General features: G+C 34.5%; 2 protein-coding genes, 1 long non-coding RNA gene and 1 other non-coding gene across 4 annotated transcripts in view; 3 read left to right on the forward strand and 1 right to left on the reverse strand.

The window, feature by feature from the left end:
* LOC131953374 (WD repeat-containing protein 19-like) overlaps positions 1-12,788 on the forward strand; it is a 33,100-nt gene extending 20,312 nt beyond the window's left edge. The window contains exons 26-35 of the mRNA XM_059316536.1: positions 4,388-4,477; positions 4,872-4,996; positions 5,698-5,807; positions 6,275-6,418; positions 7,232-7,328; positions 10,171-10,295; positions 10,570-10,651; positions 11,279-11,553; positions 11,930-12,006; positions 12,680-12,788. Coding sequence (XP_059172519.1) covers positions 4,388-4,477; positions 4,872-4,996; positions 5,698-5,807; positions 6,275-6,418; positions 7,232-7,328; positions 10,171-10,295; positions 10,570-10,651; positions 11,279-11,553; positions 11,930-12,006; positions 12,680-12,788 — 1,234 coding nt within the window. The remainder of the gene's footprint in view (positions 1-4,387; positions 4,478-4,871; positions 4,997-5,697; positions 5,808-6,274; positions 6,419-7,231; positions 7,329-10,170; positions 10,296-10,569; positions 10,652-11,278; positions 11,554-11,929; positions 12,007-12,679) is intronic.
* LOC131953389 (U4 spliceosomal RNA) lies at positions 1,994-2,135 on the forward strand. The gene has a single exon (XR_009388641.1). It is a non-coding gene; the product is annotated as a U4 spliceosomal RNA (small nuclear RNA).
* LOC131953380 (uncharacterized) lies at positions 7,689-9,063 on the forward strand. Its single transcript, XR_009388634.1, has 3 exons — positions 7,689-7,880; positions 8,275-8,398; positions 8,554-9,063. It is a non-coding gene; the product is annotated as an uncharacterized LOC131953380 (long non-coding RNA).
* Positions 12,789-14,640: 1,852 nt separating the features above from the next.
* On the reverse strand, positions 14,641-21,449 carry LOC131953375 (serine/threonine-protein kinase Nek1-like). Its single transcript, XM_059316537.1, has 9 exons — positions 21,442-21,449; positions 21,286-21,346; positions 20,752-20,874; positions 18,344-18,408; positions 18,004-18,098; positions 16,607-16,762; positions 15,905-16,047; positions 15,016-15,148; positions 14,641-14,807 (listed from the first exon to the last, which is right to left on the reverse strand). Exons 1-9 carry the CDS (start codon positions 21,447-21,449, stop codon positions 14,800-14,802), a joined length of 792 nt encoding a protein of 263 aa, XP_059172520.1. The 3' UTR covers positions 14,641-14,799.
* Between the last annotated feature and the right edge of the window lie 193 nt (positions 21,450-21,642).

A 21,642-nucleotide genomic window follows, 5' to 3' on the forward strand; every position in this document is an offset into this window, starting at 1 on the left:
CAAACAAAAAACTAAATATACACTCTTGTAAACAAACTTGAGTTGTAGTTGAATATAGATAGACTAGGCATGCTGCCCAGCTTCGCTTAGGCTTTCGAAAACATTGAGAATTTGAATGCTTAATTAATTCGCCCGAAGGTCGGTCTACGACCTCAAGAGTTATGAAGAGGTTCCTCCGTGGACATTTTTTTTCGATTTATAGCTCATATAAGGTACCGGTCAGTCGAGGTCAGTTTTGACCCCCACATCGTAGACTTTTCGGCCAACCGGCCCCCGTGTTCTGTCGCACCAAGGCAAGATCATGCCAAATTTGAAGCGCCTGCGGCGCCGAGAAGTGCCTATCGGACACCCGACAATCTAGATCTAGATTCCTAAAGAATTTTTTTTTTAAGTTTAGCCCGAGCATAATAAAAAAGAGTACATTAACCAAGTTGACTTGCTGTGTCTCGAACCCGCACCACCTGCGTGGTTTAATGTACACTAACATCTCCGCTATTTAGGCACCTTATAAAATATGGAGAATGAAACACGTATTTTAAAATCTTAACTTACGCGAATATGCCTATTCTTTCAAATTAATTTTTTATCCCAAATTAGCCAGTTCCAAACAAAGATTTTGTATAAAATAAATAAGTCTTGAAATAGTTTAGTCCTAATATAGAAATTTATTTTTGGAATTGATTTTAGAGAAGTTAGAGTCTAAATCTAGATCTTAGCGTCTACGTCTAGATCTAGTTATTGCGTAGATTAAATTTAGATTTAGATTTAGTCTAGATCTAGAATCTCTAGATCTAGAATCCAAATACATAAAATAAATTTTATGAGTTTAGGCCGGAAAAATTGTATTGTATACATTTCATAGTGTACGTAGATCTAAATCAAATTTGAATGAAATAGTTCATTTCTTTTCATTCTAAACACGGCAGATGACGTCATTAGTTAATGTATAAGCAATAGTGACGTCACAATTTTATGCGTTCTTTTTCACATATATTAATGCTTTTCCGGGGGTCGGCGTGGTCGAGTCGGTAAAGCTCATGGTTGCTTAACCGAAAACTCTCGAGTTCGAACCCTCGGGAAGATGAGGCTCGTTAGCTGGGGACAGCCACTCTTCTAGGAGAGACAACTCCAAAATCAAACAACTGCTGCCTTGTAGTTTGTTCTTGGTTGGACAAAGGCTATGGAAGCAAATCCAAAAAGAAAAGCAGGCTGAAATCGGAGTCAATGGCCTCTGTGGCGCATAACCAGTTGACACGTAACGCTTAATTGTGTTGGAGGCGTGGTCGAGTCGGCAAAAAGTAAATACGAAAAAAGTCTCGAGTTCAAACCCACTGGCACATAAATCTCGATCCCCTTCAACACTAATAATTAAGAACGAAGAAGAAGAAGAAGAAATGCTTTTCCGGTTGCATAAATAATACTGTTTCTCTACATTCGAATACGCCTTTAATTTTTATTTTTCTTCTTTAACTAAAATTGTGGTTATACATTTAAAACATCTCACATATTATTTTCAACAAAAGTCCGTAAAAAGTTATTCATATATCGCTGCCGATTCTGACGTGATGTCCGGCGAAAATATTTTGCGGACAGACAGAGAGAGAGAGAGAGAGAGAGAGAGAGATGTGCGAACGTGGGGATTTATATATTAGGATTTTGTACTGTGGTTAATAAATCTTGAATTTAAAATACCTAAGGGAGACAACCAAACACCATGTTGCCAAAAGACTTTAAAAATTGAAAGAAGTTTATTAGTTAAAAAATATTAAGTTTACATAATTGTTTATTATATTACTAAGTATGAATATTTCAAACCTTCTATAACTTTTTATCTATCCTTTATATTCCTTTTATTTAAAAAATAACATTTCAAATTGAAAACTATTAGCTTTACTAAATGTTTCATTTGATGAAATTTGATAATTTCATTTTAATGGTGGTGTTGCTCCGATTGCAGGTTAGGCCATCTTTAACACCAAAACCTTTGGAAAATTGCTTTGCGCAGTGGCGGTACCATAGCCAATGAGGTTTTACCGAGGCGTGGTTATTGCTAGTTGAAAACTATTCCCTTACCTGGCACAGGAGGCACCTTGATCAGTAAGGAGGTCCTCCCAATCCTACAACATCCTACAATGTCATCTCCTCGCATGATGTCATACGCAGATATTACCAGCGCCAGCAAGGGGGTTGCGCCCCTGGATATTCCCCCTGAGTCGAGAGACTTGGGGTGGAGCCACCCGGACTACGGTTCGGGTGGCTTAATGAAAGCCTGGGCCCAACCCTTTTCAGCCAAGTCGACTACATTCCTGAACCTGCCAGAAGAAAACTGCCCAGACCTGTTTGAAGCTGAAACGCCCACAATGCAACTGAACATAATCTCCAAAGGACATCCTAACCTACGAGGTCACGTAATCGGGCAAATCATCAGTGACCAGCAAATCCAATTACTTAATTACGGCAGAGCGGACACATGGTTTTTCTCATCGAAAGCCTTTGACGTCACCACTCTACACAACACACACAAAACTCACGGACCATACACACTACACTTCACACTATACGAAAAAAACAAAATCAATGGGACCCTTAGATGGGTACCCCCTACACTAAACAACGCGACTCTCATTCAAGCACTACGCCCCTATAGCAACCAAGAACCTATCATCACCACCATCCCACACACCAACAACCGCAGTTTCTCCATATACACCGACAACCCAACACACATCCCACACTACATCCACATAAACTACAAAGACAATACACTCAACATACTTATAGCAATTGCCGGAAGGAAACAAGCCTGCCAATTCTGCTCCTCCAACCTTCATTGGACGAGCCAATGCCAAATGTCCAACCTGTCAACAGCTCAATATGTACCACCACGCGAAACAACAACCTCTACGGATAACCAAACTGCACCACAACCCTCAAAGCCGATAGATGACCAGACGACCCCAAACACGACCATCACGGACACTCTCAACAGTAGTCCAGCCAACTCTTCCAAACCGCCTGATAACACAACAAACTCTAATACAAGCACAACGAAACCATCAATCATCAAAGCAACTGAGACAACAATCCTTAACTCAGACCTGCCATCACCTCCTACGACGTCTCCAGACAAAACTACAACAAAGCAAATCCCTGCATTCGACAGCCCTAGCTTAGTATCAGATATGGACACTAATGCAGTCTCAAAAAGAAAAAAGAAGAAAAGCCCCACAGAGGCAAAGAAAATAACAAAGAATCTAAAAATCGAAAAACTAGCTCATAACAAAACACATTGCAAATTCTGCACCCTGCGATTCAGAACAACCTTGGAAGTGGATCTACACGAAGACGCAATGCATAAAAAGTTCAAACAGTGTCATATTTGTAAACAAACCACGACAGGTTACACAGAAAGCACATTCTACACGGACATACTCAAGCACTACGAAGAAGAACACCCCGACGAAACAATGTACGCCTGCAACATATGCGACGTATCCCTCCCATTAGAGGGTATACGGATGCATACAGAAAACCACCACCCAATCGCTCAACGCTCAAAAGCGAAGAAAACCTAGATCTAGGCACTGGTTAATGTCTCAGAAGGAAAAGAACTAAAAAATCACTGGACAAATTAAAGCTTGGGAACCCTTGGCACATTATCATAGGAAAAAATGGACTTGATGTTTGTTGTTTAAAGTTTTATTTTGTTACTTCTGACTTGATGTTTGTGGTTTAAAGTTTTATTTTGTACTTCTTACTTGAAGCAAGTTAGATAAAAGCTTGTAAAAATGTTTTAATAACAAGATTTTACATAATCGTGCACTAAAAAGGAGAAAATAAATTCTTAAAATCTTTGAAAAAAAAAAAAAAAAAAAAAAAATTGCTTAAAATGTTTCAGAAGTCAAATTTATTAGCTTGTTCTCCTTAAATCTGTGCATTTTATTATTTACAAAACAACCCCACAAAATGCAATGGTACAACTCAATATGCTCAACATTGATCCAAAATGTCATACACATTTTTTTTGCTGACCATTTATATATAGTGGTATAAGTTGTTATTCATTTTAAAGAACACCTTAATCTAAGGACAAGGTGGGCCATTACATTTGACACTTAAGCCTAACCAGGCGACTCACCTGAGGCCCCAGGGGTAGTGTAACATGTGACACTACCACAGGGGCGTCAGGTGCCCCCAGAAAACACTTTGCTGTGCCTCTGACATCTGGGCGGTTGACGAGGGGTGTCTTACCTCACCATTAACCCAACATTAATGTGTGTCATGTTAGGGAATTTCACGCTCATGTTTAATGTTACCATGTCAGCAGTTTTTGCTTCTAGCATGTAAAAGCTGTAATAAATTGTCATCTGTTTTGTTTTGGTCCCAGGATAAATTTAGATCACCTCCAGAACCCAGAGGAGGCTGTGAAAATTGTCAGGGAGACCCAGTCAGTGGAGGGAGCCAAGATGGTTGCCAAGTAGGATTTTCTCATGTTTTGTTTGTAATTTACCAAAAAATCTCATTATATTAATTTTTTTATAAGAAGTAGGATTTTGTCATGTTTTGTTTATAATTTGCCAAAAAATCTCATTTCATTGATTTTTTTATAAGAAGTAGGATTTTGTCATGTTTTGTTTTGTAATTTACAAAAAATCTCATTTCGTTGATTTTTTATAAGAAGGATCTTAGTACTTTCAATTTTTTTATTTAAGAAGAATCCGATTACTTTCTTTTTTTTTTTCAAGATTGTTCTTATTATTATTTTTTATTCTCATTTTATAAAAAGAGTTCTGAGTGTTGAGTGTTAATATTATTTTAATGTAAAAGATTAAACTGTAACAAATGTGCAAGCTGAGATAAAAATATTTCAGATTTTTTCAACGTTTGAATGATTACGGGTCAGCCATTCAATTCCTTGTCATGTCTCACTGCAATGATGAAGCTTTTCAGTTGGCTCAACAACATCGACAGATGGAGATATATGCTGATATCATTGGTAGGTTGGTGGGGGGGGGGGGGGAATGACAGATGGAGATATATGCTGATATCATTGGTAGGTTGGTGGGGGGGGGGGAAATGACAGATGGAGATATATGCTGATATTATTGGTAGGTTGGTGGGGGGAGGGGGGAATGACAGATGGAGATATATGCTGATATCATTGGTAGGTTGGTGGGAGGGGGGGGGGGAAATGACAGATGGAGATATATGCTGATATCATTGGTAAATTGGTGGGGGGGGGAATGACAGATGGAGATATATGCTGATATCATTGGTAAATTGGTGGGGGGGGGGGGGGGGGGAATGACAGATGGAGATATATGCTGATATTATTGGTAGGTTGGTGGGGGGAGGGGGGAATGACAGATGGAGATATATGCTGATATCATTGGTAGGTTGGTGGGAGAGGGGTTCAGCAACAGATGGGAGGGGGGGGGGGGGGACTTATAATGATATAGATATATCCTGATATCATTGGTAGGTTGGTTGAGGTTTTCACTGGCCATGTCTGGTCAAAATAATTTATAGGTTTATTTGAGGTTTAGTTCATTAGCTGGTTGATGTAGGGTTATTTGCAGTAGTCATCATAGGCTCATGTCTGAGTTAAACTTTTTGGTCTGGTTAGTTGAAACTGCATTTTGTTTTACTTGCTTTTCATAATGATAGTCTTGTTTAGTTCTTAATGTTTCTCTATAGGTGCTGATGCCACGGTTGAAGATTACCACAGTATCGCAGTATTCTTTGAGGCAGAGAAGAATCATTTTATGGCCGGGAAATTCTTTTTGCTGAGTGGACAATACACCAAGGTTAATCTAATGAATGCTGTCTGGTCAATAATTCTTGTCTTACTATTTTGTTTTTCAATTTTCTAACAAATAAATTTTCTTATTTTAATCTATTCCTGATAGTTTTCCATCAAATAATGTCTTCATTTATCATTATCCAAACAAAATAACTATTGTTATTTTAACTTTCCCTTACAGTATTCTATCAAATATTTTTTTTTTCTTTTCATCTTATTTTGTTTTCTTAAAAAAATCCTGTTTTTCGTTTTTAAGCTTTTACTTGATAGATTTATATCAAATAGATTGTGTTATTTTTTTCTTTTTCTGATAGTTTGATATCAAATACATTTTATTTTACCTTATTTGATAGTTTTATATCAAATAAATGTGTTTGTTTTTTTTAATCTTTTTCTGATAGTTTTATAACAAATAAATGTTTTTTTTTTTACCTTTCTCTGATAGTTTTTTTTTAACTATGTTTGTTCCAGGCCATGAAACATTTTCTCAAATGTAATCCTGAGGATGGCCAGGCCATTGAACTGGCCATTGAAACTGTTGGCCGAGCTAATGATGACATACTGACCAAACAGCTGGTTGATTTTCTTATGGGAGATGTGGATGGGACCCCTAAGGTAAATTTTATTACAGTTGGTGTGGTAGTCACACCTAAGTTAATTTTCTTAGTATGGGAGATGTGGGTGGCACCACAAGGTAATTTTTAGGCTGTGGGTGTGGTAGTCACACCTAAGTTAATTTTTTAGTATGGGAGATGTGGGTGGCACCACAAGGTAATTTTTAGGCTGTGGGTGTGGTAGTCACACCTAAGTTAATTTTTTAGTATGGGAGATGTGGGTGGCACCACAAGGTAATTTTTAGGCTGTGGGTGTGGTAGTCACACCTAAGTTAATTTTTTAGTATGGGAAATGTTTAAAGCACCCAGAAGGTAAATTTTTAGGCTGGGGGTGTGGTAGTCACACTCAAGATATTTATTGTTATGGGAGATGTGAAAGGCACCCAATAGGTAAATTTTACTACAGAAGTCATAATTAACATGAAAAAAAGAAATAATTATTAAATACAATAAACTTAATTATCACAAATCTTTACATTAGCTAGAATTCTTTATTTTGTTAAACACAGAAAAACCATAAGGGAAATAATATTTTTATTACATCTACAGGATGATAATTATTGTTATCACCACTAGGATACTAAATATTTGTGTGTATTCCCATCATTAGGATGCTAAATATTTTTTCATATTCCCATGACCAGGATACTAAATATTTGTTCATATTCCCATGACCAGGATACTAAATATTTGTTCATATTTCCATCACCAGGATGCTAAATATTTGTTCATATTTTCATTATTAGGATGCTTAATATTTGTTCATAATTTCATTACTAGAATGCTAAATATTTGTTCATATTCCCATCATTAGGATGCTAAATATTTGTTCCGTCTGTACATGGCCTTGAAGAAGTATGGTGAAGCAGCAAGAACAGCCATTATCATAGCTAGAGAGGAACAGAATGCTGGTAAATCTTCTAGCCTTGTTCTGTTTGGGCTGCACAATAGGTGCTATCATTCTAACATTGTGTTAACTCTGTTAAATAGCTTACACTACAATTTATTTAAAAACATGGAGTAGGTTAGCTAGCACACTAGAGAAACTTAATTAACGTTCAGCAGACGATTGATTGGTTTATGTCCCATTATTGTCATGTGACTTTGAGGTCATAAAAATGGTGATAAAAATGTTTTTTTTTTAAGCACAATAGTATTTTATATCAAAATAAATGATGAATTAATCATAATCTGCAGAAAATATTATTAATTTTAAACTTATTATATATTTTCGAGTACGAAAATTAATGCTATCGCGCCATCGGCGAGACCCCGCCATCTTGCCGTTTTTGCATTCATCCTCGGTCAGACCTCATGGAAAATGGAATTAGATTCTAATTATCTGCGTGAAAATGATTTAGATTCAAGTAACGAAGAAGTGTAAGACCTTACTGATGTCCTAGACACTGGAGATGATGAAAATACAGTTTTGAACGCAATTTTGAACTCTTTCTCTACACATCGTAAGTAACTCGGTTTTTATCGTTTTTTTCCTACTAATTTTTTGGCGATTTTTATAAATTTTTCTTTTTAATGATATTAATTAGATATAAATGTGTAGTTAAAAGAACACTTCAATAATTTTACTATGTAACTAGCCCACTTTTAGTTCATAGTATATGACAATTATTAAATAATAGTAGTATTGGTAGCAGTACTGTCTACCGTCTAGAATGTAAACACAAATCAGCTGATCATACATGACTGTAATAAAAACTCAGTTTTCTTTTGTTACAAACAGTACTAACTTGTACTAACTTATTATAAATCACCTAACATTTATGATAAAAGTATTATATGTGAAAATATTAAATAGAATCCATAATTTAAATATTTACCATTTTTTCTTTTCAACAGAACTGAGAATTTATAAAGGAAAAAAGGAGTGAATGGGTATCCCTTATCAACTGGGACTGTTACTTCCTGAGAAAGAACCAGGAATTCAGCTGGCTGAGATGAGGACAGGAGACAGTACAATGAAGTATATGTTTACTCAAACTTACTGTGTTTGTAAACTCTACAGTGGATATTGTGACATACATTCATTATGTCAATTTACCAATGTCTATGTAAAGCGACACAGATCACCTATCTGTCTCGGGATGATTTAATTGGACACCTGATTAAATCTTACAGGTTTTATGGACTTACAATACAAGCTGGGGATTATCAACACTCATTTTGACAGATTCTGAAGCAAGAATTTACTCTATGCTCTACAATGGACTGCGGCTCAAGCTTTCATATCACGCTATTGCTTCAAAGCTGTCATGCTTTTTGAAAGATGTACTATCAAGATACTGAACATACAAAGGACATATTATACAAATAATGCATCCTACTTACATCAAAATTAAGTGCAGTAAATTGTTGTAGGTTTATACAATATTTCCATAGATAAGACAATGGTGAATGGTTAGGAAGCATATTTTTCTTGACAATACATTATGATTGTGGATAAGCCAACAGTAGGGTATGCAATTATGAGCTTTTGGCTGATCACTGACAGGTTACACATATGGTTTTGTTTTTTTTTAATTTTATTATTCTGGTCAGTGGGCCAGATGGATTAGTTTATGTGGTGGATGAAAGTGATCAGTTAATAAAACTGTTATGTCCTTCGGTAAACAATTAAGTACTAGAACTAATTTTTTTCACCTTTGAGGTATAACTAAAGTTAATTTCTACATTCAATTTCAAGATTATTGAGAAAAGAATCCAGATATCTTAGAAATAAAAATTCCAACAAGGTATTGCCAATTACACTCTTCATGAGTTGGTTTGAGAGTTAGGTAATATTTCACTTATCCATCCTGTTTCTTTGGATTATAATCCACCATTATTTTCCAACCATTCTATAAACCATGCATAGTATATCAGATTAGCATAAAGTTTTTAAATTGTTATAGTATTGATTAAAAAAAATTAAAATAATAAAAGTTAAGTGTCGATAAGTGTATGCGGTACTATATGTTTACAAAAAGAAGGAAATTGTTTGTGTAGTTATCACTTATGTTCACATTATTTATCAATTGAAGATCATAAAAAGCATCTATTTTAATTTAATTAGAAGTACTGCAGATATTTGAATTTGATCTTTTCATTATATTTACTTATGTGTGTGTTTGATTCCATGTTTACCTATGTTTGCCACTTGTAGTGTAAAAAGTGTTTGCCGAAGGACCAATTACTGTAAAAATTATCATAATGTCATTTAATTTGTGAAAAATCCATTTCTAGACTCAGTGCATTCAAAATTGTCATAATTGTACATATACGGTTGTTGTACAATAAAATATACAAATTAACTCTATAGCTGTTATCAATTAATTTTTTTCTTCTTAGGGACTGTTGATTTTAAGGGTTTTTTTTTGTTTTTTTTTAAAACTAAACCATCAGATTTTAGGCTACAAAACTAAGACCAACAGTTAACACCTAAATCCCTTCTCTGATATTAAAGGCAAATTAAATACCTACACAATGATATATAACACATGTGTGTGCTGATGTTCTAACTTTACTTATGGTCAAAAGAAGCAAGCATACTGCCGGCTACTGAAAATATCACCAAAAAACCCTTAGTCTGTTAAGAGTTAAAAGCTTAATGAGCTAACGAGACTATATTCATTAAAAATTTCAGTCTGTCACACTACACTCATTAAAGCTTTGTTAAGAACATTAATGAATGAACTAGCCACTGTGGTGTTTATATTTCAGGCAACTACCGCAATGCTCATGATGTTTATATTTCAGGCAACTACCGCAATGCTCATGATGTTTTGTTCAGCATGTTCCAGGAGCTCAAAGAAAACAAAATCAAAATTCCTTCAGAGATGGCGTCAAACTTGATGATTTTACACAGCTATATACTGGTCAAGGTAAGAATTAGCTGTAAATTGGTCAATGTTAGGTCAATTAAAGTCTGTCTTATAACTCAAACTAAAACTCATACTAATCTAGCTAATAGCAGTTGTACAATGGCAATTGCATGATGCAAAATATTTTATTATTTGCAAGTTACAATTGATTGTTAAATATTGGAAATATTTAACTTAACTAGGATCTTGTATTTTTTAACATTTTTCACCCAACTCACATGATAAGCCATAACAGGAAATGACTTAGTAAAGTTTGGACCACTTCTCTCACCAGATCCATGTTAAAAAAGGTGACCACCTCAAAGGTGCCAGGATGCTGATCCGTGTTGCTAACAACATCAGCAAATTTCCTTCTCGTAAGTTCTTTCAATTTGCTTCACCAATTTTTCTTTTGATCTGACTGCGCATGTTGATGTTTGGAAGAATAGGCTAGGCCAAGTATGTTCAAATTCAAGATGTGAATTTTCTTCTTCCTTTAACTTAAATCTGTATACATTCTATAAATGTGAGTTATTCAACAATAAGATTTGTAGTTTCATTCTTGGGTTTTTTACACAATTATTCTAACTTTATAATCATACAACTATTCCTATTTTATTATATTACTGTAATGACTCTGTTACTGTGTAACATTATTTTTATTTTATGTGCTGCTACTTTTTTCTGTTATTTCCTTATGCTTTTTTCTATTACTATTTAATTTTTATTAGTATTTTATTGAAAATTATTCTTTTATAAAAGTTTGTTATACTTTTACTTGCACCTGTAATTTCAGGAAGTGATATTCAGAGCTTATTCATGTAATTTAAAATCACCAATGTGACTTTAAAACAATATTAACTCTGTTCCAATATTAACCCCATAATATTAACTCTTTTCCTCCCCAGATATTGTTCCAATATTAACCCCATAATATTAACTCTTTTCCTCCCCAGATAATATTCCAATATTAACCCCAAAATATTAACTCTTTAACTCCCCAGATATTGTTCCAATATTAACCTCCACTGTCATAGAGTGCCATAGGGCAGGCTTAAAGAACTCCTCCTTCAGCTACGCGGCCATGCTGATGAGGCCAGAGTACAGAAACGACATTGACGTCAAGTACAAGCGCAAGATTGAAATGATTGTCAGGAAGCCCGAGAGAACAGAGGAGGAAGAACCTTTGACCCCTTGTCCTTTCTGCGGCTTCCAGATACCTGAGACTGAGCTCTTGTGTCCTGATTGTAAAAACAACATTCCCTACTGTATAATCACTGTGAGTTGTCTTTCCCTATTGTATAATCACTGTGAGTTGTCTTTCCCTACTCTATAATCACTGTCAGTTGTCTTTCCCTACTGTATAATCACTATGAGTTGTCTTTCCCTACTGTATAATCACTATGAGTTGTCTTTCCCTACTGTATAATCACTCAGACTTGTACTTCTTGTTCTTATTTTTAAAAATATGACATCTATTTCCCAGTGAATTGTTATGTAATAAACACACCAGTAAAGTTTATAAAATATTTAAGATATTTTGGGGGAAAAGATGGGGTAGGAATTTTAACTTTGGTGTGTATTGAATTGATTTATTATAAACCAAAGAATAAAATGTATTTTTTTTTATTTTAACATCTCATTTGTAACCTCAGGGTCGCCATGTTTTGAAAGATGACTTCACTGCCTGCCCTAACTGTGACTTCCCTGCCATCTATACAGAATTCCTTAAGTAAGTTTTACAAGACTGTCTATAGACTAATTTAATTCCTTAAGTAAGTTTTATAAGTCTGTCACTTTGTATATAAATTTCCCTCAACTCTCCTAGCATAACCAAACCCCTTATAGTTTTATTATATGTTCAATCTCACTCATATAGTTACAACCTCTGTAATAGTCATTGAATATTCTGTCACTGGCAATTATTCCCAAGTTTTTCAGTGATATAAGGAATATCAAGTTATCTTTTTTTTTCTTACTTTTTCTATTGAGGTTAAAAAAAAGTGTGTAATACCCAGCCAGAATTGACAGTGGCTGGTCACGTAGAGTCCCTTTGATTTTGTGACTTGGACAAATTGGTATTGTGTGACAGCACCATGTGTGACAGCACCATGCCCAACTACCTGTTATTCCCTGACTTACAGTCTCATCTGAGTTTGGTAGAGATTTGCTGACTTGAGCAATGCACTTACAAGTTAACCAGTGCATGCTAGACTAGTTGACACCACACAATAAAAATATTTAGTGTTTGTTGTATATGACATCAGGCATTCCCCGTGATTTTTTAATATCAACATACTTATTGCTTTTACCCAAAGTCTCAGTCTCAGTGCTGTAGATGAGTACTGATAAGTATAGCGGTTCGATGACGTGAGAGCTAAAAATAGACTGGTCTGTTGTTTCAGGATGTGTGAGACAGAAGAGACCTGCCCAATGTGCAGTGAGAAGGTCAGTCAGGAGAAGATCCAAAAGTACATGTTTCCTGAGTCAGACACACTGAAAGAAGAGCCCTAATTACAGACACGAAGAGCAGTAATTAATTACAGACCTGAAGAGCACTAACCAATTTCAGACACTCAGAGGAAATCCCTAATTACAGACACTGAAAATTCTGGATGTCATCAATACCTTATTTATGAAACTCGTACGGATTTTTTTTTTTTAAATTGTAATTCATGTTTTTATATTCACCACACATTAAATCCATCCTGCCTATGATCAAGTGCCCTTCATCAGAAGAACAAATGAATTAGATTTATTTTACCTTATTCCCATCAACATTTAGGCAACATTTTAAGTTGCCAAATAGATCTCATAAACGTTTAATTAAAAACACCAATCAGACATTTCAGTAAGATTATATGTTTAAAGCTTCTGTGATAAATCATTTTACTGTTTCATTCAAGTCCCAGGATGATTGTCATGTTTAAATTTGACATTTATTTACCACTTGGGCATGTTTATTTATTTTATTCATTAATTGTCAGAGAATCCCTCCAGCAAATGTGAGCACATAAACCAAGATATTGGCCATGTTTGTGAAAGAAAATATTTTAATGTTTTGTACAAGTGGAACATATTTTGCAGCGCACACTTTTTCTATTTTGTAATTTTTTGTTACAGAAATAAAATATTTCACATCGTAAGAAGACAAAAAAGTTTGTATTTTCATTATTTTATTTGTCATAAGTAGCATATTCTATAGGAAACTTAATTTAAAAACTTCTTTTTTTCTGCTTTGTAGACAAAATTAGATAGCAGTGAATAACTGCAAGGTTTTTCATTGGTTGTATAGTACCAACAATAATGTGACAATCATTGTGATTGGTCAAGTGATAAAAATGACAACAGATCTGTGTGCAGGATTTCTTTTTATAGCTTTCAACATGCAATATTGTAGTACTTGTATTACCAGATCATTTTATAAACACAAAAAAAAAAACTATTACAGTATTTAGAACTTGACTACAAATAAGCTGGACAGAACATTATAATAAAAAAATGGGCAAATTAACATTATAAGGCTTACACTTAAAGACAGTTTGAAAAAGTTAAGTACTCAAAACATCAAAAAAGACTACATACTTAAGTTCCACTATATCATCAACACAAAATTACAAGTTCTATCTGTTAACACAATTATTTAATTAGTTAATCATCGTTCTTCTTTACTGCCTTGATTCATTTTTCTTAATTTCTAAAAAGTATTTTTCTTTTCATATTTATCAGTTTCATCTAATCTCTTAATATCCTATTTAAGCATAAAAAAACTGAAACATACAAGTCAAAGTGACATATGGAACATATTACAACAAGGGCCAGTAACCCAGAGCAGCAGATGAAATTATATCACAACAAAATAAAACACTTAACATGTTAAATTGGTGATTTAACAGTGCTGATTATGACATCCATTTGTATCTTTAAAAAAAATATCTCTTTACTACTTTACTATCATCTATTGTAAAAGTGCATTAAAAAAATAAATGCATAGCAATAATGAAATTTTTAAACCATTTGAAAAATTCCTCAATCACTACTCTTAAACTACAGTAGAAATGAACAATGACATGAATCAACATTGGTTTCACAGACCTTCAATACAACCAAGATATATATTTTTTATTGCATACATTTAATACTGTAAGGGCTGACCTTACTTATAAACTAATGTTTGTAGTTTTCATAGGCCTACATGTCACAATGTAAGTCTACGTCATCACCTGGTGTACAAAATTTTAAGTCAGTTTAATAATGGTCCTTTGACTTGGTGTACAAAATTCTAAGTCAGTTTAAAATGATCCTTATAAAATCTAAAAGATTGCACAATTGTCCGAATCACAGTCCAACATTTGGACACACAAATTTTAATCTGTAGCAAAAACGGTTTGGAATGTCCGGTTATCCAGCAAAGGAATGATGTAGAAATGACGTACATTAGCAGATGTTAAAATTCCGAAACATGGCGTCATCCCAGGTCTGAGACCAACAGTTTTTCTAGCATCTCCAAGTCATGGAACAGCCTCTAGTTATCTGAAACACATTTTATTTTATTTTTTAGTAAAGTTTATTCAAACAAATATATACATTTCAGAAAAAGACCTATTAATTAATTCTGGCCATCAGATCTAATTTGGGCCATGAGATGTACTTAAGGCCATAAGAAGAAATTCTGGCCATTAAATGTCATTCTAGCCATCAGAAGTACTTGAGACCACCAATACTACAATCAAACACTTGCCTTCATTGAATGCTATATCAGCCATCACTAGCTGAAAAATCTTTGGGAACAATTGTTCCTTGGACGGTACTAGGATTTCTATGGCAATGTTTGAGCCCTGCCCCAGGGTGCCACTGTCATCTTCCTGCATTTTCTGACAACAAAGAGAAGAATGTTTACAGTATTTTGATGTCATAAAAACAAAGAGAAAAATGTTTACAGTATTTTCATATCATAAAAACAAAGAGAAGAATGTTTACAGTACTTTCATATCATAAAAACAAAGAGAAGAATTTTTACAGTATTTTCATGTTTTAAAAACAAAGAGAAGAATGTTTACAGTATTTTCATGTGTTAAAAACAAAGAGAAGAAGGTTTACAGTATTTTCATGTGTTAAAAACAAAGAGAAGAAGGTTTACAGTATTTTCATGTCATAAAAACAAAGACAAGAATGTTTACAGTATTTTCATGTGTTAAAAACTTTTTTTACATGACAAAATACACACACAAACCAAAAGTGAGTTTTTCATAGATTTGACAGCCAAGTTCCAATCAATTTTTACTTTCTCGTATACAGAGTATAGAGAAAGTATTGTAATCGTGAACAAAAACCACATGAGATTTTGACAGTTTTTACTGCTCATTACTTCATCATAAACGGAGTATAGGGGACTTATTTTAATCAGGCAAATATTCTAAATCCAGATTTATTGTTTACATTTTACTGTTGACAGTTGTAATAAGTAAATAGAAGATGGAATTGTTAGCCAATCAAATTTTGGTCTGTTCAGGCTGATCAGTCCAAAGATGCTTTTAAACTCAAATAAAAAGTGGAGTTGCAGAAGGATTTTAACTTTCATTTCCTAATGAGGCTAAAAAAAAACAACTGGTCTCAATGTGAAGATTTACCTTGATGATTTCATAAACTTGGACCAGCTTTTCCAAGCCAATGTCAGATTCCAGTTCAGCACGTAACTGCTCAACTCTTCCAAAACGGTCGTTGTCCTTCTCCTCATCGTCATCACCAAATGTTGTGTCATCGTCACTGTCATCTACCATGTGGACAAAATTTGTTTTTAAAAAATAACGTTAGTTTATCCTGTTATGTTATCACAAGATTTAGCAACAATATATAGAAAGATCTGTTGAAAACAGAAGTCATATAACCAAGATAGAATCACGACAGTAAAGACAAAAGCAATGACATATACGTATGTCATATACATATTTTAAAGAAAATAATGAGAGAGCAAAGACATAAATCCAGGTTCAAATCAGTAGAAAGTCCCTGAGTCCACCCAGCTCTGATGGACATCTAACTTATCTTAGTGAAACAAAGGCGACTGGGCATAGTGCACACCACATTATCCCCCTGTATGCCGAGGTTATTGAACCAGATGAACTCTACTTCTTCTGCCCCATGTGTCTTTGATACAAACAGGAAAAGGTGATGAAAGATATAAATAATATAACAAAACAGTAGTAAAACATCCTGAAAAATGTACAACATTACAAAGATGACAAAAAAAAAATGAAAACATTAAAATGAATTAGCAGAAAAAATAAAAACAACAAAAAGCAATACCATAAGAAAGTTGTTGAGGATCTTACCACTTCCCAAGGCCAAAGCTTCTTCCAACTTTTCCCTTTCTGCGTCACAGTTATCTTCATCAGAAACATTCTCAGAGTTATCCTTTGCTGGTCTGCAGGCATCTGTCATGTCCCGAGCTTCTGAGATCTGTACGCTGACTTTGGTCTTTTCTTTATCTTCAAACAGTGGAGAGCAAGACAGAATTAAAGAGATGGTTTGGTAGAGAATTTAAACTTTACAATTAGAGTCATTTGTTTAGCAAAAAAAAAAGTTTATTCTTAATTGAACATCCCACCATATTCAACTTGTGATGTCTTCTTAGAGATAAGACTATGTTGTTTCCAGAAAACTATATAACTAAACATAATGTTGCATCCTGCAACCATTACAAAATCTATACAACTACCAACAAACACAACCTAGGCTACATGGCCACCTTCAGACAAAACTAGCTACATGGCTACCTGCATACAAAACTAGCTACATGGCTACCTGCAGACAAAACTAGCTACATGGCTACCTACAGAAAAAACTTTAGCTACATGGCTACCTACAGACAAACTTTAGCTACATGGCTACCTACAGACAAAACTTTAGCTACATGGCTACCTACAGCCAAAACTTTATCTACATGGCTACCAACAGACAAAACTAGCTAAAGGCTACCAACAGACAAAACTAGCTACATGGCTACCAACAGACAAAACTAGCTACATGGCTACCTACAGACAAGACTTTAGCTACATGGCTACCTGCAGACAAGACTTTAGCTACATGGCTACCTACAAACACAACCTAGGCTACATGGCTACCTACAGACAAGACTTTAGCTACATGGCTACCTACAAACACAACCTAGGCTACATGGCTACCTACAGACAAGACTTTAGCTACATGGCTACCTACAGACAAGACTTTAGCTACATGGCTACCTACAGACAAGACTTTAGCTACATGGCTACCTACAAACACAACCTAGGCTACATGGCTACCTGCAGACAAGACTTTAGCTACATGGCTACCTACAAACACAACCTAGGCTACATGGTTACCTACAGACAAGACTTTAGCTACATGGCTACCTACAGACAAGACTTTAGCTACATGGCTACCTACAGACAAGACTTTAGCTACAAGGCTACCAACAGACAAAACTAGCTACATGGCTACCAACAGACAAAACTAGCTACATGGCTACCTACAGACAAGACTTTATCTACATGGCTACCTACAGACAAGACTTTAGCTACATGGCTACCTAAAGACAAAACTAGCTACATGGCTACCTACAGACAAGACTTTAGCTACATGGCTACCTACACACAAGACTAGCTACATGGCTACCTACAGACAAAGCTAGCTACATGGCTACCGACAGACAAAACTAGCTACATGGCTACCTACAGACAAGACTTACCCTCACCATCACTATCTATGATGCTCTGTAATGTTTCCATCATACTTTTAATGTCCTCATCATCATCATTTTCATCCTGGCCTGTTTCCTCATCACTAATTAAAATAAATGATGAAAAGGTTTAATTTGTCACTAATTACAATCAAGGAGTGAAAAGGATTAATTTGTCAATTATTACAATCAAGGAGTGAGAAGATTTAATTTGTCACTAATTACAATCAAGGTGTGAAAAGGATAAATGTGTCACTAATTACAACAGATGGGTGAAAAAATAAAACAAATCAAATACAAAACTCTTTCTTGAAACAACTGCCAACTAAATTAGAATCAAGTAACTCACTTGTCAAAAGTTGGGATATCCTCTTCTTCAAAATCATCATCTTCACCATCATCGCTGCCATCATTCTAGAGACAAATCAAGATGTGTAACAACAGGCCAGGCATAAAAACCAAATGTTTAGAAATTCAGATAAACAGTTACTTTAATAAACATTTGTAAGTGAAGACTATGTGATAAACACAGACTTAATACATTTTATTAGTTACAACCAAAAATAAAAAAGTTAATAGAATTTAAAAGCAAGATTAAGAAAGTAATTTAATATTGTAGTCACAAAATAACTTATGTAGAAATGTTTGCTTTAGGTTTGATTCAGGTTATTTTCTGGGATAAATTTTAGTGACAAGTTTTGATGAAAATTTTTAATATTTATGGGAAATGTTTAAATTATAAGTGTTAAGGGGATATTTTTTTCTATTTTTTACAATTTAAGATCTAAAGCCTGTTGAATAATTTTACCATGTTTGGCACATGAAAGTAAGTAATAGACAGCAAAATAAACCAGGAGTGATCTCCCCTAAACTTTCTCGAATATTCTTATATAAAACAACAGGGGATGGGAACTCGGGCTATAGACATGATTTTTTATCCATTTTAAATACCTAAAGTTTTAAAAATAGAATAAAATCTCGTAGACAAAAGAATTGCACATCAAGTGAACGCCAAATAAAAAAAAATTCATAAAAAACGTTTTAATAACAAGCTTTTATGTAACAATGCACTAAAAAGTAGAAAATAAATTATAGACTACTATTTAAATAACTATAAAGAAAAGCGTGGGTCACTTTAGTATCTATTGGATACCTTTACTAATGTTAAGGAAGACACCCACGCTTTTCTTTATAGTTATTTAAATAGTAGTCTATAATTTATTTTCTACTTTTTAGTGCATTGTTACATAAAAGCTTGTTATTAAAATGTTTTTTATGAATTTTTTTTTCAGTACTTTACATGTTTTATTTACAATAGAGTTACATGACTAAAAACCATAGCGCTTACTGAACATCACGTTCAGTAGGCGCGCAATGGTTTTTGAACTCAGCCATTACGTGATGGCGCAGCTATTGAAGGTGATGACGCGTGTGGTGTGGTTGGCTAGATATGCCTACTAATTCGGTCCAAATTTTAATTAATTCATTAAAAATCAATTAGGCATCCAATTAAGTCAAATTTAGTTTCAGATTGCATTGTCTTCATGTCTTGACCCACGTGCCAAATGTGAATCGTATCGGTCAAGTAGAACTGTCCGAATTTTCACTCCTGTGTTTCCATCTAGACTGACGACAGAGGAAGTGAGTTAAATAAAAGCTTGTAAAAAAAGTGCATAATAATGCGCAATATTATTAGTACTTTAAAAATTTACATTAGTTTTTTGAGAAATCGGAAGTAGCGTAAATTACTACTTCCGGTCAACGGAAATTACTCAAAATTTAACAGAAGGTAGAGAATTAGATCTTTTACTTACATGTGAAATTTCATTTATCTATCTGAAACCGTACTCAAGTTATAGGCTTTTGAAAAATTCAAAGTAGAAAAAGTACCACTTCCGGTTATCGGAAATCGCTCAAAAGTTGATACGGATCTACGATTTTGATAAAATACTTATATATGAAATTTCATCAACCTAGCTGTAACGGTACTCAAGTTATCGTGTTTACACACGGACAGACAGACAGACAGACAGACACACAGACATACGGACAGAATTGCGAAGCCCAGTTTTTCAGACTGGATTACGCATAAAACCTCTTAATTTTGATAAATCTGGATTGATAATTTTTCCCGATTAAAATAAGTCCTCTATACTTCGGATGTGATGAAGGACTGAGGTGTAATACGGTGAAAATTGTTAAAATTTTTTGTGCACGATTACAATACTTTCTCTATACTTCGTGTATACAAGAAAGTAAAAAAGGGTTGAAAACAATATCTCTTGTCATGTAAACCCATGAAAACCTCATCTATTTTTAATTTTTTGGTACTTTTAATGACAAGACTTAATGCGCCCATTTATCTTTTTTTCTTACAGATTCTTAACGAGACTTGTCCAACATTTTTACCAAGTTTTAATGACAAAGTACGACTCCCAAACCAATTTATCATTTTTCACAAATGTCATAACAAAATTTGATGAGCTGACATTTACTATTTGTTTCAATGACATGATTAAAAAAAGCCTCAATCAAAATGTTTTAATAACAAAGTTAAAATAACAAATTCCACACCTCCCCTTCCCCAACACAAACGCTATTTCTGACAAGTTTACTATGACAAAATTCAACACCTTCTCTTCCCCACCACAAAAACTATTTTGACAAGTTTACTATGACAAAATTCAACATCTTCCCTTCCCCACCACAAAAACTATTCCTGACAAGTTTACTACAACAAACTTAGACGTAACCCACCTCTGGTACAACTGTCATGTCCAGACTGTGATGTCGCCTGAGTGTGGCGTGTTTCCCTGGGTCAACTTCCATGTCCATATTTGCTAAGTTTGTCAGGTCAGGCTCTGAGATTGTCCTCAGCAGCTGCGGGTAGGGCAAGTGAAAAAGTGAAACATGAAAAAGGTAGGTCAAGTTAAAAGTGTAACATGTGGGTCAAGATTAAAGTGTAACATGTGGGTCAAGAATAAAGTGAAAATTTATCAGTTAAAAAAATTAAAGGTTAGAAAATACACAGAATGAAAAATTCTTAATTTCTCCTCAACATAGAGAGTGGTAAAAAAGGCCAAAGGGACATTATCATGCTGAAGAATAATCTGTTTATCTTCTAATGACAAAAAAAGCAAAGCATAATTGCAGTTCAGGGACCTGACATTATGTTCAGGGAACTGACATTTAGTTCAGAGACCAGACATTTAGTTCAGGGAACTGTCTTAGGGTTCAGGGATTTGACATCAGATTCAGGGCGCTGACATTTAGTTAGGGAAACTTTCTTACCTTGACATTTTTCAGGTCAAAGTTCCCTGAGGTCAAGTTCAGCTGAACACTCTTAGCACCTCTAAAAACATAATTAGTACAAATCCATTTTTAAACAGAAAAATGGTGGGCTCTGTTACAATATTCTGTTATATAACATTTTTTACAATTAAAAACAAATCCATGTTGAACTTACCTGTCCTTGAACTGAACTGTTTTTGCTGTGACCTGACCTTTACCCTCAGCACTGCTTGCTGTCACGTCATCCTTGAGCTTAGAGTTGTCTGCCCCATCTGTTTCATCTTTCTTGACCTCTGTGCTGGTCTTGTTGTCTTCATCAATGACTGGAACATTCCTACCTGTTGTCAACAGCAACAA

This window comes from Physella acuta, unplaced genomic scaffold (genome assembly GCF_028476545.2).
Source record: "Physella acuta isolate Inbredline_101_S28 unplaced genomic scaffold, ASM2847654v3 ptg000918l, whole genome shotgun sequence".
NCBI lineage: Eukaryota > Metazoa > Mollusca > Gastropoda > Physidae > Physella > Physella acuta.

Excerpts from the sequence above, each read along its gene's own strand:
- LOC131953375 (XM_059316537.1), bottom strand. Across the intron at positions 18,099-18,343 it reads GATATCCCAACTTTTGACAA|TGATGAGGAAACAGGCCAGG; the intron begins GTGAGTTACTTG and ends TATTTTAATTAG. Across the intron at positions 16,763-18,003 it reads CATAGATAGTGATGGTGAGG|ATAAAGAAAAGACCAAAGTC; the intron begins GTAAGTCTTGTC and ends CACTGTTTGAAG.